The 15,879-nt window shown below is 38.5% G+C and overlaps 1 protein-coding gene across 1 annotated transcript; it reads left to right on the forward strand.

Annotated features, from left to right (window-relative positions):
- Positions 1-1,647: 1,647 nt before the first annotated feature.
- LOC147313059 (cysteine-rich protein 2-like) lies at positions 1,648-14,688 on the forward strand. Its single transcript, XM_086265015.1, has 8 exons — positions 1,648-1,909; positions 6,332-6,426; positions 8,220-8,277; positions 8,367-8,498; positions 9,269-9,337; positions 9,485-9,579; positions 10,826-10,883; positions 11,470-14,688. Exons 1-8 carry the CDS (start codon positions 1,648-1,650, stop codon positions 11,532-11,534), a joined length of 834 nt encoding a protein of 277 aa, XP_086121141.1. The 3' UTR covers positions 11,535-14,688.
- Positions 14,689-15,879: the final 1,191 nt, after the last annotated feature.

A 15,879-nucleotide genomic window follows, 5' to 3' on the forward strand; every position in this document is an offset into this window, starting at 1 on the left:
GCTGACACTCACCAGTCCCCGGCCCCCTTCCTTCCGCTTAGCGTACAGCCTCAGGGTGCTGGACTTGGGGTGAAACCCTCCATGCATGGTAAGGAGCTTTCTTGTCTTGATGTCAGTGGCTTCTATCTCCTCCTTTGGCCAGCCTATTACCCCAGCAGGGCACCTGATCACGGGCAGGGCGTAGGTGTTGATAGCCCGGATCTTGTTCTTACCGTTCAGCTGACTCCTCAGGACTTGCCTGACCCTCTGCAGGTACTTGGTGGTTGCAGCTTTCCTAGCGGCCTCTTCATGGTTCCCATTTGCCTGCGGGATCCCCAGGTACTTGTAACTGTCCTCTATGTCTGCAATGTTGCCTTCTGGTAGTTTTATCCCCTCTTTTCTGGCTACCTTCCCTCTCTTTGTTAACATCCGACTACACTTCAGAATTTTATAAATATATACATATATATATATATATATATATATATATATATATATATATATATATATATATATATATATATATTCAGCTGGAGCTTACTTCCTGTTAAAAGATAGTTTTTCTTTCCCAAGTTCTTGCTCATAGAGGGGTGTTATGTGACGACTGTTGTGAATGGCACTACGTAAATTAAAGTGATCTTTTATGCTGCATTTATTTTAAACAGCATTGAAGGATAGCTATTTCACTTTTCCCTCTAACTGAAAATTATTATTAGTTACGTTTGAACTCAAAGATGTAACATCAATGTGCAACACCTGGGTTAGTTGATCTTGAGATAACTTAAATATTGAGACTATTGATGGCACTCTAGTGCAGATGGAAAATATCAAACGCCTGTCAGCAGCTGGTTTGTTTAGTAGAACTAAGAGAAAGATACAACTACACTGTCAATGACTTACCAAGCATTTAAAGAAATATCATCCTATTACATTTTTTCTGTATACACTGTGTTTTTATTACTGTTTCTGTTTTATTTTTGGTTATGTTGCATAGTGTTCCATATCTTCATAATAATATGTTGTGTCATTTTGAGACATTTAATATTCTAAATTTGCCACTTTGTGAGGACAATTTTCATATCCTGGTGATTTCTCTGAATTTTTTGCCCTTTTCTGTCTAAAATAGTCAAATAATTTAGTGTTGACATTTTATTCTTAACCCCACGTAAAAGTCGTTTGTCTGTCAGCTCCCTGGTATCTCTGGGCCAAGAATGCGGAGTAATATACTTGGGAGCTGCGGAGCATCACTTAACATTCCCTGTGCAGAGCTATGCTGTGTAACCTAACAACCACACAGGGGAAACAAACAGAACTAAAAGGCGACACTGATTAATGCAGAAGAGCTAACTTTGCTAGGATATCAGATTAACCAGATTTCCAAACCAGAGGCTGGCACAGCAATGTATATATGTGCATATGGGTTTACAATAATTAATGGAGTAGAACGTGTGCAATAAAAACTTTCTTTAATGCTCTCTTGGTTTTTAAAAGTGTATCTAGAGCCTTGGGCTGATGCTGGTACTATATTGAGAAATTTGAGTGGCAGCAGTGCATTCAGCAGATGTTCTCTGGAAATGATGATAATGTAAAAAGCAATGTGATAATTTGGCCGAGGCTTTTTTTTTTCTTTTTTTTGAAAAAGCTTTTACAGGATATGCAGAGGCATAAATGTACATTTTTGTCTGGTGGGTTGCGAGCTGCATGATGTCACCCCGAGGGCGGAGTTATACAATTGAAAGAGAAGAAGCAGAGGGTGGATGTGAGGCGCAGTCTCATCACAGTCACCGCCGCCGTCAGCATCATCTGAGGTGTGTCTGCGCCGCCGGAGCTACAGACAGACAGAAAGGACCAACAGAAAAAGATCCTGTTCCTCTCTTTACACCGACCATGGCGTCAAAATGTCCAAAATGCGAGAAAACGGTGTATTTCGGTGAGTGAGCAGCCGCTGCAGAGGCCGCCCAGCATCATGATTCTAACAGATGCGATGACCGCTGGGTGGGAGTGTTATAGTCAACCGGGGGGTGGTTATAATATGAAAGACTGACAGTGCAGTATTCTTTAAATCGACTTTTACTTATAATCGATAACGTGTTTTCTCGGATACAACATAATGAGAATTTGCGGATACATCACTGATTTTAGAGCTCTACAGAAGATTTCCACCCATTGATCAAAATGGGCATTGTTTTGTTATAAATAGGCTTATCGAGTCTCCCACACACAGAGAGACATAACTATTTAAGACACTCATTCATCCTGTTGGATGATTTTTATTATGTGTTAGGTGGAAACAATGATTAGAATCGTGAATGGTGGATTTTTGAATTCATTTACACATATGAATTATTTATTGGTAGTACATTAAAAATGCATTCACACTAAATCACTCATTATTTCCTTTACCATTTGCACAGAACAAAGAGATTTTTAACTGGAATCCTTTGAGGTTTTGTGTGATGTTATCTTGTGGGCAAACTAACTAATAGAGTCTGTCTTTATATTCATCGATCACATTCTTGCATCCTTTTTATTGGACCACACATTTACCGTGTTGTCTATCTTTGTTGGGGTAATAACAGCTGATCAGTCAAGCCAGTATTAGTCAAACTAATTATATACAAGTGTCACAACATAATCTCCACATCAGTGATATTTATATTTACAGTGTGAAAATGTTACTGTCGTGTCACTGAGTCAAAGTACTTTAAAATATACAGTATGAATATTATTTGTCTTTATACAGTGGCATATAAAGACAAAGTGACAGAGGATGCCTTATACAGTGGCATCCTCTGTCACTGTATGGGGCATAATTTCACCCACGTAAAGGCATGTAAATTTATTTATTTATCTATTTTAACCTGTCAAATTTGATTTAAAGCTTGAAAGTCTTTTACAGAATATATCAAAATAAGCATGTAACTACATTACAATACAAAACTCTGGGTCCTAAAAGCAGTCCAACAGAATGTCAGAGAAATTCACAGCTGAGTACCACGGACACGTTGCCAGATTGGATGTGAAATCAAAGTGACAGTTTTTCTCTAAAACTGATCCAAAAATTCCCCAGATGGTGAATCTCAGAGTCCAACAGACAACTGGTGCATATCGACACAACCCATATCAGGCAGTGATGGGTTCACTATCTTTGGATAAGATTACAGGGAGCCATTAACAGACCTGTAGTCATAGCCTCAGCTGTGTTTTCTGACAGCTTGTGAAAAATCCTTTTTATGTTGGCTTTTAGAAGCAGGTAGGATGAGTTTAAGCGTGTTAATCCCTGGTTACTGGATACTATATTCACTTGATAGTAGACAATACTGTCAAATAGGGTGAGGTACTATGATACTAAGGAGTTAATTTAACATCTATTTTTAGCTTCTTCTTTTTTCCATTTTGGTGCAATGCCATATGGCATGGTAAATAATTGATTGATTTGCCAATTCGTTTTATGGATCAATATTCTTTTTGTTCTTTCCCCTTCCCCATTTCTCTGGAAAACAACAGCAAAACCACACCCTGCAGGCTCAGTCAAACTGCTGCTCTCTCTCTCTCTCTTTTGAAACTCTGCAGGAAATTAGAAGCTTTAAAAAAAAACGAGGTTCTGGCAAAAATGTATTCCTCCTAGAAGTGGATACTGTTGTTTTGCAGGGGATTTTATTACAGTAGAGATAGTTTAGCCTTTAGGATTTCTGGATGCAAAGTTCTCGATAGCCATAAAGAAGATGATGCTCGAGACACGGAGTCTATAATGTGATTTTTAAATAATAAACTGAGCTAATGTGATTTCTTCAGTAAATTCAGTTCCTTGAGTAAGAACCCAGAAGAAAACCAATGTTATGCTGTGCAGACTGGAGCCCTTCACCATCCAGGCATATTTCTGTGTGTCGGTGTGACTTACTGTCAGATATCACACTGACAGGGAGGCCAGGCATTGAGTCTAAACAGGAAGTGTCATGTTGTATCAGTCTCAGGGTATCAGCTGAGATATTTTGGGAGGAGGACAAACAGATAAGCAACTGTCAGTAAATTTCTCGCTCCCTCTGTCCATCCTCCTGTCTTTTAGACAAAAAAGTCTCTGTGACTGAAACTGCGGGTCTTAAAAAGGGGGTTATGATGTTTTTCTTTTGACTGAACAGAGTAATATTTGTTTTCCCTCTTGACTCACACTGTATGTATTTTTCCCTTGCAGTCACATAAATAACTGGGTAGAAAAAAAAACAGTTCAGTCATGACCGCTGTAGTCCACAGAAGACAGCTCTTTCCATCTATGATAATTTGGTGGTACAGTGTGGTACAGCTCTGTCCTACCATAATGTGCAGAAATTAAAAGTTGGTGGTGGAAAGAGCAACAGCAAGACCCCCTGTACAGAGCAGAGCAGGTATCACATGACCATGGATAATACCTTAATAAGGAGCAGCATGAACGGGAAGAGCATGGGTGGAAGTGGGTTGCAAAGTGACTTGGACAACAGAGTAATTTGAACACACTGTACTATGTGTTATGTTTGCAGCAGGTGTCATTAACTTGCACTCTAGTTTCTGTGATTTCCAACTTGTATTTGTGTCCATTATGCTAAAAGGGATTGCATTCATTTCCAATTCAGTATTTTCATTAAAGGGCTCAATCAAAGTGGCTGTGCTGGATTCAAAGTTGAAAATGATTGTTAACTATCTTATTCTTGGCCTCGGTGAAGTCCTTCACTCCATCCTCCATGTGAAACAAGTTGTTTTAGTTCTTCTCTCTTTATGCCAACTTTTTCTGAGTGGTGTTAGACATGTCACACATATATGTGTGAAAGTTACTGCAGTTTTTGCTTTGTGTGTATGAGTTCCACCTTCGTTAAACACAGTTTTAATGTTAAAGGACTAGTTGGTTGTCAGTTTTGTGGGTTTTTGATATGGTATATATTCACTACTCTGTGGTTTTAAGCATTAAGACTGGAAACAGAGGAAAACCTCCAAAAGTCCCTGCTGTGCTAACATTATCCAAAGATCATCCATTATCCAGACAGGAAAGATATCAGTTGTTTGATCGACCTCGCCAAATTTTAAAAAAGGTATTTTTTAAGACTTCACATTTAGATTTACCTTCAGATTAAGGTAACTTTAGTATGTGAAGGGATGGAAGAACAGACAGTAGCTCTATTAAAAAAAAGGAATAAATAAGAAAAATGGAAATGTCTGAGTCACCACACTGCCCTTTAGAAAGCAGTGGAAAGAATGTGCTTCAGGCTGATATGAACTCATAAGTGCCCATTAAATGTCGTCTGTCACTTCGACCGACACTCGGCTGTTATAATTCAGAATACATTAGTGCTTATGTTGTGTATTCAGGTTGTGTCAGAAAATATAATTGCTACTGTACTTCACATGCTGACACACACCCCCACAAAAACCTTAATAACAGTGCATATCATTTCTTCCAAAGGTTGCTGGACCCATATGTGAAGGTTGATTTCATGGCAAAAATAGCTACTTTTTGTATCAAAATAACCTTTTTTTTTAGGACAAAATGTTTCTTTTTCTCATAGAAAAGATGGGTTCTGTTCAAAGCAGCAGCAAAAGGATCCTGCCTGTGGAGGAGTGTTTGCACTGGTGCACAAATAAAGCACAAAAAGAAAGAGAAAAAAAATATTTTCCCCTTTCTCTGCATTCAGTGGCAGCGCTCTTTTCTAAGCACTAAAGCACTGACCCATAGAGGATGGCTCTTTCTCAACAGTCACTGCATTTATTTTGTAAAAGTATGACTCAGACTTCATTGAGTGCACTTATAATCAGATTTTATTAACATATTCCCTCTGTCAAGAGTGCCATGTGATTGGTACTGTATGATTTGTTAGTTTGTTTATTAGTTTTCAGGATTACTCAAAAGGTTATACACAGATTTGAATTCAAACTTTACCAGAGTTATAAACTGATCCAACTTAAAAGTAAGTAATATTTGTTAGTGTGTTAGTGGGGGCAGAACTGTAGTGCCGTGGTCAGAGCTTCACACCAAGAAGGTCCTGGGTTTGAATCCAGCCTTCTGAGTAGAGATTGCATATTTCTTTTCCTTTGTGGGTCTTCTGGTTGCAGTGGGTTCTTCCCAAAATTCAAATAATCTAAATTGTTTATAGCGTCCCCGCCCACTCACACACACACACACACACACTACCAATGAATTATTGCAAACTAGTCCAGATATCGTTTTGGATCCAAAGACTTATATATGCATGCTGTGACAAACTTATGACTTCATTAACTTCATTATATTATAAGAAATTCCAGGACTAAGTCCATTTATTTTATGTTTCATAAACCAAAAGCACGATATAACATCAAACGATCTTTGTCTCTTCCTGTCCCACAGCGGAGAAAGTGTCATCTTTAGGGAAAGACTGGCACAAGTTCTGTCTAAAATGTGAGCGCTGCAACAAAACTCTGAATCCGGGAGGCCATGCTGAGGTAACAGGATGTGAAGAGTGTATATGCTTCATTTTCCTTAAGCAGTTATGATTTGTTTTTGTTTTATGAAGTGCAAATATTTCATGTTCAAAGGTTATGTTGGTAGGCTACATTGCGTCAACATAATAAACCGTGACTGCGAACAATAATGTCCCATGCACTCTGAGGCTGTAAGCTGTTTGAGATGAGCCTGGTTTGATGGTAAAATACAGACTTTTTGAAATCAACCAAAAAACCTGATCATTTAACATCAGCAGAAAGTAGCTGGATTTTTTGGACAGTTACTGTGCTGTCTTTGAAAACACGTATGTACTGTGCAGGAAAGTCAGTACCTGTGTATCTTCAGTGCGTCACTCCTCCGAGAAACCTGGAAGCGCCTGTACTTTACTAAGGAGTTTAACATTGTCTGACATTGTTGTAGAGAACCATAAACCAGAAGGCGTAAATCTCAGAGACAACAGGGTTTCACACATCTTAGTGCTTTGATGAGATGGCAGTTTCAACTGTTGATTAAAGAAAATAGACTTGAATCGTGGTTATGTGCATGTAGTGCAAGTTATATGAAAATGAGTATGCTTAGCCTAATCATGTTTAAATAAGCTCGAAGATTTGTACTCTGTGTCCCCCTTTAATCATTGTTATAATGCATTTATATTCACATATGACAGCTCATCATCATTCACAATGCATGATGTTCTTCAGTCTGTTCAGAACAAACTCGGTACAAAATTAGCTGTACATAAAATTAACAGCTCAGCAGCCTGTTATTTAAAACTCATCAGACTTATCAGATTAAACTGTTTGTGGCTCTTGCTGTGTTTTAATTAGATTTTAAGAAGGAAGGGATGTACTGAAAATCACAGATGAGCTGACAATGGTATTCATTGTACGCTGCTAAAATGCATTGATTTAGTCAGTGAGAGCAACTTTATTGTCCATTATCTCCGTATTTTCTTCACAGTGCTTCATTTTGGCCTTTATTGTTCAAGTTCAAGTTCAAGGTTCTTTATTTGTCACATGCATAGTTATACAAGTATAACACACAGTGAAATGTAGCCTGACACGCTCCTCGACATGTGCAAAAATGGGGGGGGGAGGGAGTGTAGAGGAAGAACATTATATATATATATATACATATAGTATGTACACTGGGTGAATGTGCAGTAGTAGTAGTAGTAGTTGTGCACATTTGTCTGCTTTCAGAATGGTTTTATTGTTAGTCTTCAGTTTTTTTGGTCTTGTCATGTGAACCACTTTGACATGCATATTTGCTTGAAAGGTTCAATTGAGTTTAGCTGAAAAACACATCCTGTGTGAATGTACATTCCTGGGATGACTGAAAAAACTCCACAGAGTATTTATATAAACGATGACAGTGTCTAGATGACAAGGAGCATTACTTTTACTGAATCAGTGAGGCTTATTTTATGTCTAAAAACAAAAGTGAGATAAGGGCTTTTATTACCATAAAAATAAATGGTTAGACAAAGTCAAATGCCTTCAAATGCAGTCCAAGTTTGGAGGATTATGTGAATCCACACAGACTGAAAACAACAGTTTATATAACTGCCGTTTTTTTTTTTTCTTTTTTCCGTCTGGTTCATAATATTAACAGTTACAGGTATAGCTTCAGTCCATTTGTATCTGCTTGATTTTTTTTTTTATTTGTATTTAAGGTCAACTGGAATCACAATTTCCCCGAGGGAACCTCCCCAGGGGTTAATAAAGTTCTATTCTATTCTATGTGTTAAGAAATGGATGTTTCCTCTGTCTGTCCCCTTTACACTGTGCAGCATGATGGAAAGCCTTATTGCCACAAGCCATGCTACGCCACCCTCTTTGGACCAAAAGGTGGGGTTTCTCCCTGATGTGCAAATACAGACGATGAACACAGATTCATAAAACTTAGATTTATGAATTCTACCATTTGATGTTTTTAGGTGTAAACATCGGTGGAGCTGGATCCTACGTGTACGACAATCCTGTCAACGAAGCCCCTGCAGCCGTTTCCTTGGAAACAAACGCCAAACCAGAGGAGGAGAAAAAAGCCCCCGCACGGGGACCAGTGAAGGGTGAGAAATATGTGGAGCAGAAATAGAAAAACTGTCATATGGAAGGAGGAGAAACTCAGTGCCTCTGTGGCAGGATACAGTTTAATTCAGGTTTGGAACAGCAAACTAAAGAACACAAAAGGAATAAATGAGCCCCAGATATGTTTTAGGGAAAGTGAGAATTAATGGAGAAAACTAAGGACAGAAATATGAAGAATCAAAGCTAAAGTAAAAATATCAATTAGTGCCGTAATCCTACAGCAAAGTAATGCATTTACGGGCACTGACATGAATTCATTTTCGTTTTCATTTATTTAATTTTACATGTTTTATTATTATTATTGTGACATTTTTAAACATTTTATGTTTTCCTGTGTATTTTCCCAGACATATTTATTTCTGTAGCCATTATTATTATTTTTATTTTGATGGTCTACACGCATGTGTCTTTAATTATCTTTTTGATGGTTTGTTCAGAAAGTGGTGCAGTCCATGTTCCTGTTGGTGCAAAGGTGCTGATCTCACTACAGCAGATTGATCATTACATCTCAAACTAGAGAACTGAGGCAATCTCTAATGCTGCAAAAACTGGCAGGATTAAATTACCTTACTTCATACCTATAATTATTTAAAACAATATTGTTTTCAGTTAGTTTCTAGGCTTCTGGCTTTACGGTACAACTAAAATGATGTAAACCACAAATTCTATCTAATGGCGTTTATTTAAATCACTAAATATCTGATGTAGTTACTATTAAGTTTTTTTGTTTAATTCATTGTAACTTTTGCAGCTGCAAGCTTCTCATCTTTCTCTGGAGGCCCCAACATCTGCCCCAGATGCAACAAGACAGTGTATTTTGGTGAGCAGAATGCTGTTTCATATTTAAATTCTGCGACAAGCATGTATTTGTCCTACATTTCTACATAAGCATTGGAAACTGTCTGTTTTAGTCCTCTGCTCGGTGTAATGACTGTCTCTACCATGGTCCGTGTTTCTGTCTGTGCAGCTGAGAAGGTGTCATCTCTCGGGAAGAACTGGCACCGGCCTTGTCTGCGCTGTGAGAGATGCAATAAGACTCTGGCACCGGGCAGCCATGCAGAGGTGAGAGATGAGTCAGTTTGCAAAGCTGGAAATCAGAGTATTAGTAAAAATGTTAGTGTTTTTGATTAGATACACAGACAGTTACTCTAGTCATATTCAAAATGTATTCGTTTAATCAAGAAAGATCTCAGAGTGTGAAATCGTTGAACACAATTTTAATTTTCACAGAGATACACAACATCTTCGTCTTTTCTCTGTCATACAGTCATGTATTGTGTTTTCTTTACTGACTTAGATTATGTCACAAGATAGAAAAGGACACATTATCACAAGCTCCAGCTACACATTATGATAAATCTCTGATCTCCATTTTTCAATTTATTATTATGCCAAAAATGTTTAGTGAGTTTCTCTTTTTTTTCAGGTTGTTTTTATGGCTCCAGATTATTTTAATTGTACTAACTTAACATCAGTGCTAGTGATGGCATTTTGCTGTTTTAAAATGCACACAATGAGACTGTAATTATATGTGTGTAACTGTGGGTCTAGTCAAGGCGTCATCATGGGTGAAAGACAGAGTCAGTTCCTAGATGTTCTACAGGTAGATTGTCAAAAATACACATATAGTATTTGAGTCACATAAGAAAATGTTTTAGTTAATTCAGCCAAAGAATCAATAAACTTCTAACATGGTGAGACATCAGTGTCTGTCTGTTCACCGACAGTTCACAAGAGTCACAAAATGATCCCCTAATGGCTTTACACCCAAAGCATTCTGAGGGTTAAGATCCCATTTGTCATTTTATAATCAGTAAACGTGAGCCGTGATGGCTCATGAACCGGATGAGCCACTACATCACTGACATTCATCTTCATGTAATCATCTTTAATTTGTATAGCTGTAATTCAAAGGATTTAGTCTGTCAGGCTAAAGTAAAGGTGAGGTGTAACATCTCTGTGGCCACATCCCCATCCAGTTATTGTGCCCCAGACACGAGTTAAAAATAAGCTGAGCCTGTCTAGTGTTAAAATTCAATCCAGCCATCACATGATGAGATGTTGCTGAGGTGTAAAATGTGTTTGTTGCTGAATTTGATTGATGTCAGTTAATAGAAGCTGTTTATATTTAGCATATTGTGTTCTGGGGTTTTCAGCTGGTAGAAAAAAGAGAAAGCAGATAAATGTTGTAGTTGTTTCTATCTCATGTACACTGAATGTTGCTGAGAGTTAAGGTAGAATGAAACACTAAGTGAAAACATTTTCAAATATGGAAGAATTGAGAGGAATGGTTTTCTCTGTGTTTCAGCATGATGGGCAGCCTTACTGCCACAAACCATGCTATGCTGTACTGTTTGGACCAAAAGGTATGTAATCTGAGTATGGGAGGGGGGGACTGGGCTGCGGGGAAGGCTGGTGCTGGACTGTTTTTTAAAACAATGGCTCAAACCACTGTGTCCCACAAAAATCTGTAAAATATGTTAATTTAGTGACATAAATACATCTGAGGCAGTCGTATTAGTCAGCTTTCAGGGTAGAAATAAATACTCACTGTTTTATGACCTTGAAGGATCAGATTCAATGTGACCTATAATACCAATATCTATGTCGATGTGAAATGTATATGAAGAGAAAAAAAACTGTGTGAGGATTTAAAAAGTCTAGTAAATACTATAATTGACATGGACAGCTAGTTAGTCTTTATTATTTAGTCTACAAGGCTGGAAAACTTTGGAAAATCTTAAGCTGTGTCTGTGTTATCATACTCCAGCTCCATGTTATTATAGCAAAGAAGGATACAATTATATGGAGTCGATGTTTGTATTTTTCAGGAACCAATCCCAAAACCTTTGCAAAGTGAACCATAACCAGCCAAATGGTTATTTCGTGTTAATGTATGTTTTTTGAGTGAACAGACCCTTTAAATTTAAACGTCTGGTCTACCCTTCTCAGGCGTAAACACCGGAGGTGTCGGCAGCTACATCTACGACGATCCTGAAGCTGAAGCGCAGTCTTGAGCTCTGAAGCTGCTTCCAGCACGCAGACAGAGAAACGCCACCAGGACCCTCTGTGTCTCTATGATTTGCCTTCAGTGGTCATCGTGACAAATGATATGTACTACACTCACAGGGATGGAAACTTAGATGTTTATGTTGTATTTGTATATTGTTTATATATCTATTTTTTGTACCGAAACAGGCCTTTAATATGTCCTCCCATGTGACTTTCAGATTTGCCTTTGAGTTTCTTGGTTCTCTTTGCCAAATAATTATTAGCCGGTTACTATAGTGAATGAAGGCTCCTGTATTCTTTTCACTCTGGATTAGTAGATTTTTGACTTTTGTGCACTTAAAACATGTACTGTATGAAAACAAACAAACAAACAAAAAAAAGTACCAGCCCTCCAGTTTATAGTCAGTGTTTTTTGAACAAGTTTGTCTTGGTTCTATAAATACGAATGATAGCGTAGTGAAGATATACATTTTACAAAGGAGTGCATTTTAACGAATGCCATTAAGGTGATTTTGAGGGTTGCTGCAAACAAGAAATGATCTGCTGTTCTTCACATTTTATACAGTAAAAGTGTGTGATAGCAAACCTGAGTTCATTGTTACTGTGTTTCTGTTCCCAGCAAATATGGTGGTTGGGGCCTGTGTGAGTTTCAGATTTTATGGAAACCCACACAGCTCACAGTGGGAAGCCAACTGCAGACCCCTGTACTGGCATGAGAGGCAGGACAGATGGGCACCAGAGGGGCAACACATAGTGCGGGCTGCCCACACTAAGCAGAAAGGAGTCCACAGTACCGCTATGCAGTGTACTCACAGTATGCCCACGCTCTAGGTCTGGGCTGCCATACTGGGGACCATCCTTGGCCTCACAGTGTAAGGCCCACCTGTGCTCCCTGGTACATTACAACCAGCAAATGGTATGAAGTCTGAAAAAAAAAAACACTACTTTCTGCTGCTCTCTTGTTGCACCACATATTTCATTTTTACATGGATGTCCTTCTTGTCACAAACCCCAAGCATTTATATATTTTTCCAGTCTCAAATGGACATTTGGTTTGTCAGGTCAATGTTTGAACTACAACACCATGGAGGCTTTGAATCAGTCGCCTTCTTTCAGCTTCATTTTTCTGACAGTGTAATATAACATTTGGTTCCATCTCCTCCACACTAGTCACATCTCCCTGTATGGCGTTTCTTTAATTATTATTAATGTCCTAGCAAACATGTCTGCACAGCGCCACACTGGGCAGGTGTGGGTGAACTGTTTGCTGGATACACACACAGTCTATTACGAAACAGTCATGTCAAAGGGGAAACATGATTTAGTTGGTTAGCCTTTTATTCTATAAAGTGTTAAAAAGAATTTCAACCAAAATTTGAATTGTGTCTTCATGTTGCTTGTTATGTGTGACCAACAGCCAGAAATGCCATTAGAAAGGCAAGGCAAGTGTATTTATGTAGCACAATTCAACAACAAGGTGATTCAAGGTGCTTTACAGAGACATTAAAAAACAAAAACAAATAAAAAGCATGATTTAAAATTGAAAAAAGAAAAAAAGAAGGAACAGTAGATAAAATCAGTAGTTAAAATGTAAGTTTTGAAATTTAAGCTTAAAAGTATGGATTTGGTGTTTTATTCAAAAGCAGCTGAGAACAGGTGAGTCTTCAACCTGGTTTTAAATAAACTGACTGTTTCAGCTGATCTGAGGCTTTCTGGGAGTTTGTTCCAGATATAAGGAGCATGAAAGCTGAATGCAGCTTCTCCGTGTCTGGTTCTGACTCTGGGAACTGATAAAAAAAACGGATCCAGGAGGATCTGGGTCAGGAGGTCGCTGAAGTATTTTGGTCCTAAACCATTCAAAGCTTTATAGACCAGCATTAGAACTTTAAAGTCTATCCTCTGACGGACAGGCAGCCAGTGTAAAGACCTCAGAGCTGGACTGATGTGGTCCACTTTTTTGGTCTTAGTGAGGACTCGAGCAGCAGAGTTCTGAATGAGCTGTAGTTGTCTGACTGATTTTTTAGGTAGACCTGTAAAGGTGCTGTTACAGTAATCAAGCCTACTAAAGATGAATGCATGGACTAGTTTTTCCAGGTCCTGTTGAGACATCAGATCTTTTATCCTTGAAATATTCTTGAGGTGATAGTAAGATGACTGTGTTGTTTTAAGTTTAAAAAAACAGTCAAACTGCTTCCATCACTACACCCAAATTTCTCGCCTGGTTTGTGGTTTTTAGATGTATAGATTGAAGTTCTCTGGTGACCTGTAATCGTTTTTCTTTGGCGCCAAAGACTATTACCTCAGTTTTGTTTTTGTTTAGCTGGAGAAAATTGTGGCACAACCAGTCATTAATTTCCTCAATGCATTTACCAAGAGCCTGTACAGGGCCTCGGTCTCCTGGTGACATTGTCTTTTAAAGCTTTGGATTGTGATGCCCCTGCTTACATTTATGATCTTTTAGAACCCCATGCTCCCTCTCACAGCCTGAGATCTTCTAATCAAAGGCTGTTGGTAGTCCCTCGAACATATTTTAAAACCAGAGGTGATAGATCTTTTAGAGCGGTGGCCCCCAGGTTGTGGAATGCTCTCCCTCCATCATTACATTGCCTTGATTGTATTTATTCTTTTAAAAAGCAGCTTAAGACTCATTTATTTAGATTGGCTTTTAATTAGATTTGTGCTGCGTGTTTTATTATTAATGTATTGTATGTATTTCTGTTTTATATTACTGTGAAGCACGTTGTGGTTTTTATCCTGTGAAAAGTGCTATATAAATAAACTGATTTGATTGTGATATATATTTGTGTGTCATCTGCATAGCTGTGATAGTTTATTTTGTTGTTCTTTATAATCTGTGCCAGTGGGAGCACGTAAATGTTAAACAGAAGGGGTCCCAAGATGGAACCTAGGGGAACTCCACATGTGATACTTGTCTGCTCAGATGTGAAGTTACCTATTGATACAAAGTATTTCCTGTTTTCTACGTATGTTTTGAACCAGTTTAGTACAGTTCCTGAAAGACCTGCCCAGTTCTCCAGTCGTTTGAGTAATATGTTGTGGTCAACTGTATCAAATGCTGCACTGAGATCCAGTAAAACTAAGACTGACATTTTTCCACTGTCTGTGTTCAGCCATATGTCATTAAACACTTTGGTCAGAGCGGTTTCAGTGCTGTGGTTCTGTCTAAAACCTGACTGGAAGGCATCATAGCAGTTATTCTGTGTTAAGAAGTAATTAAGCTGTTGAGAAACTGCTTTTTCAATGATCTTACTTAAAAATGGGAGATTTGAGATTGGCCTGTAGTTGTTCATTTGTGTCTTGTCAAAATTGTCCTTTTTCAGTATAGGTTTAATTACAGCAGTTTTTAGTGGTTCTGGAAACACACCTGACATTAAAGAAAAGTCGACGATCTGTAACAGGTCTGACTCCAAAGTCTTTGAGACCTTTTTGAAAAAACTTGTTGGCAGGACATCTAAACAGCAAGAGGAGGAGTTCAGTTAACCTAAGATGTCCTCCAGATCTTTACTGTTAATAGGGTGAAACTGTTTCATGGTGTTTAAACAGTTTTTCGGTGGACACAGTACATATCCTGGATCTGCTGTTGATGTACCAATTGCTTGTCTAATCTTTTGGATTTTGTCTGTGAAGATTTGGCAAAGTCATTGCAGGCCATGGTCGAATGAAGTTCAGCTGCCACTGACACAGGAGGGTTTGTTAGCCTGTCAACTGTAGCAAATAGGACCCGAGCATTATGACTGTTTTTGGTGATGATGTCAGCGAAGTAGGACCTCCTTGCACTCCTCAGTTGTAAATTATAATTGCGAAGTATCTCTTTATGATGTCATAGTGAACCTGGAGGTTTGTTTTTCTCCATCTGCGCTCAGCTTTCCTACACTCTCTTTTTTCTTTTTTCACCAGTGTGGAGTTTCTCCATGGAGACTTCTTCCTTCCAGAGAAAACCTTCACCTCAATGGGAGCAATAGTGTCCATAACATTTAACATTTTAGCATTGAAGCTATTGACGAGCTCATTGACTGAACCCCTGGACAGGTCAGGTGTTAATGGGAAGACCTGGTTAAAGATCTCACTACTGTCTTCAGTTATACACCGTTTTGTGATCACTGCTGTTGATATATTTGTGTGGGCTGAGATTTTACTTTCAAAGAAAACACAATAATGATCAGACAGGCCCACATCAGACACAGTAACCTTTGAAATGCTCAGGCCCTTGGAGATCAGTAGTTCAAGAGTGTGTCCTCTATTATGTGTGGCCTGTGTTACATGCTGAGTCAGCCAAAAGTGTTACTCTGGTCTTTAGTCCCTTTGTCCTGAGGGTTGTCCACATGGATG

The sequence above is a fragment of the Aulonocara sp. 'chitande type north' Nkhata Bay genome, linkage group LG15, assembly GCF_057382095.1.
Source record: "Aulonocara sp. 'chitande type north' Nkhata Bay isolate Kocher_YH1m ecotype deep benthic linkage group LG15, A_spYH_male_GT1.1, whole genome shotgun sequence".
NCBI lineage: Eukaryota > Metazoa > Chordata > Actinopteri > Cichliformes > Cichlidae > Aulonocara > Aulonocara sp. 'chitande type north' Nkhata Bay.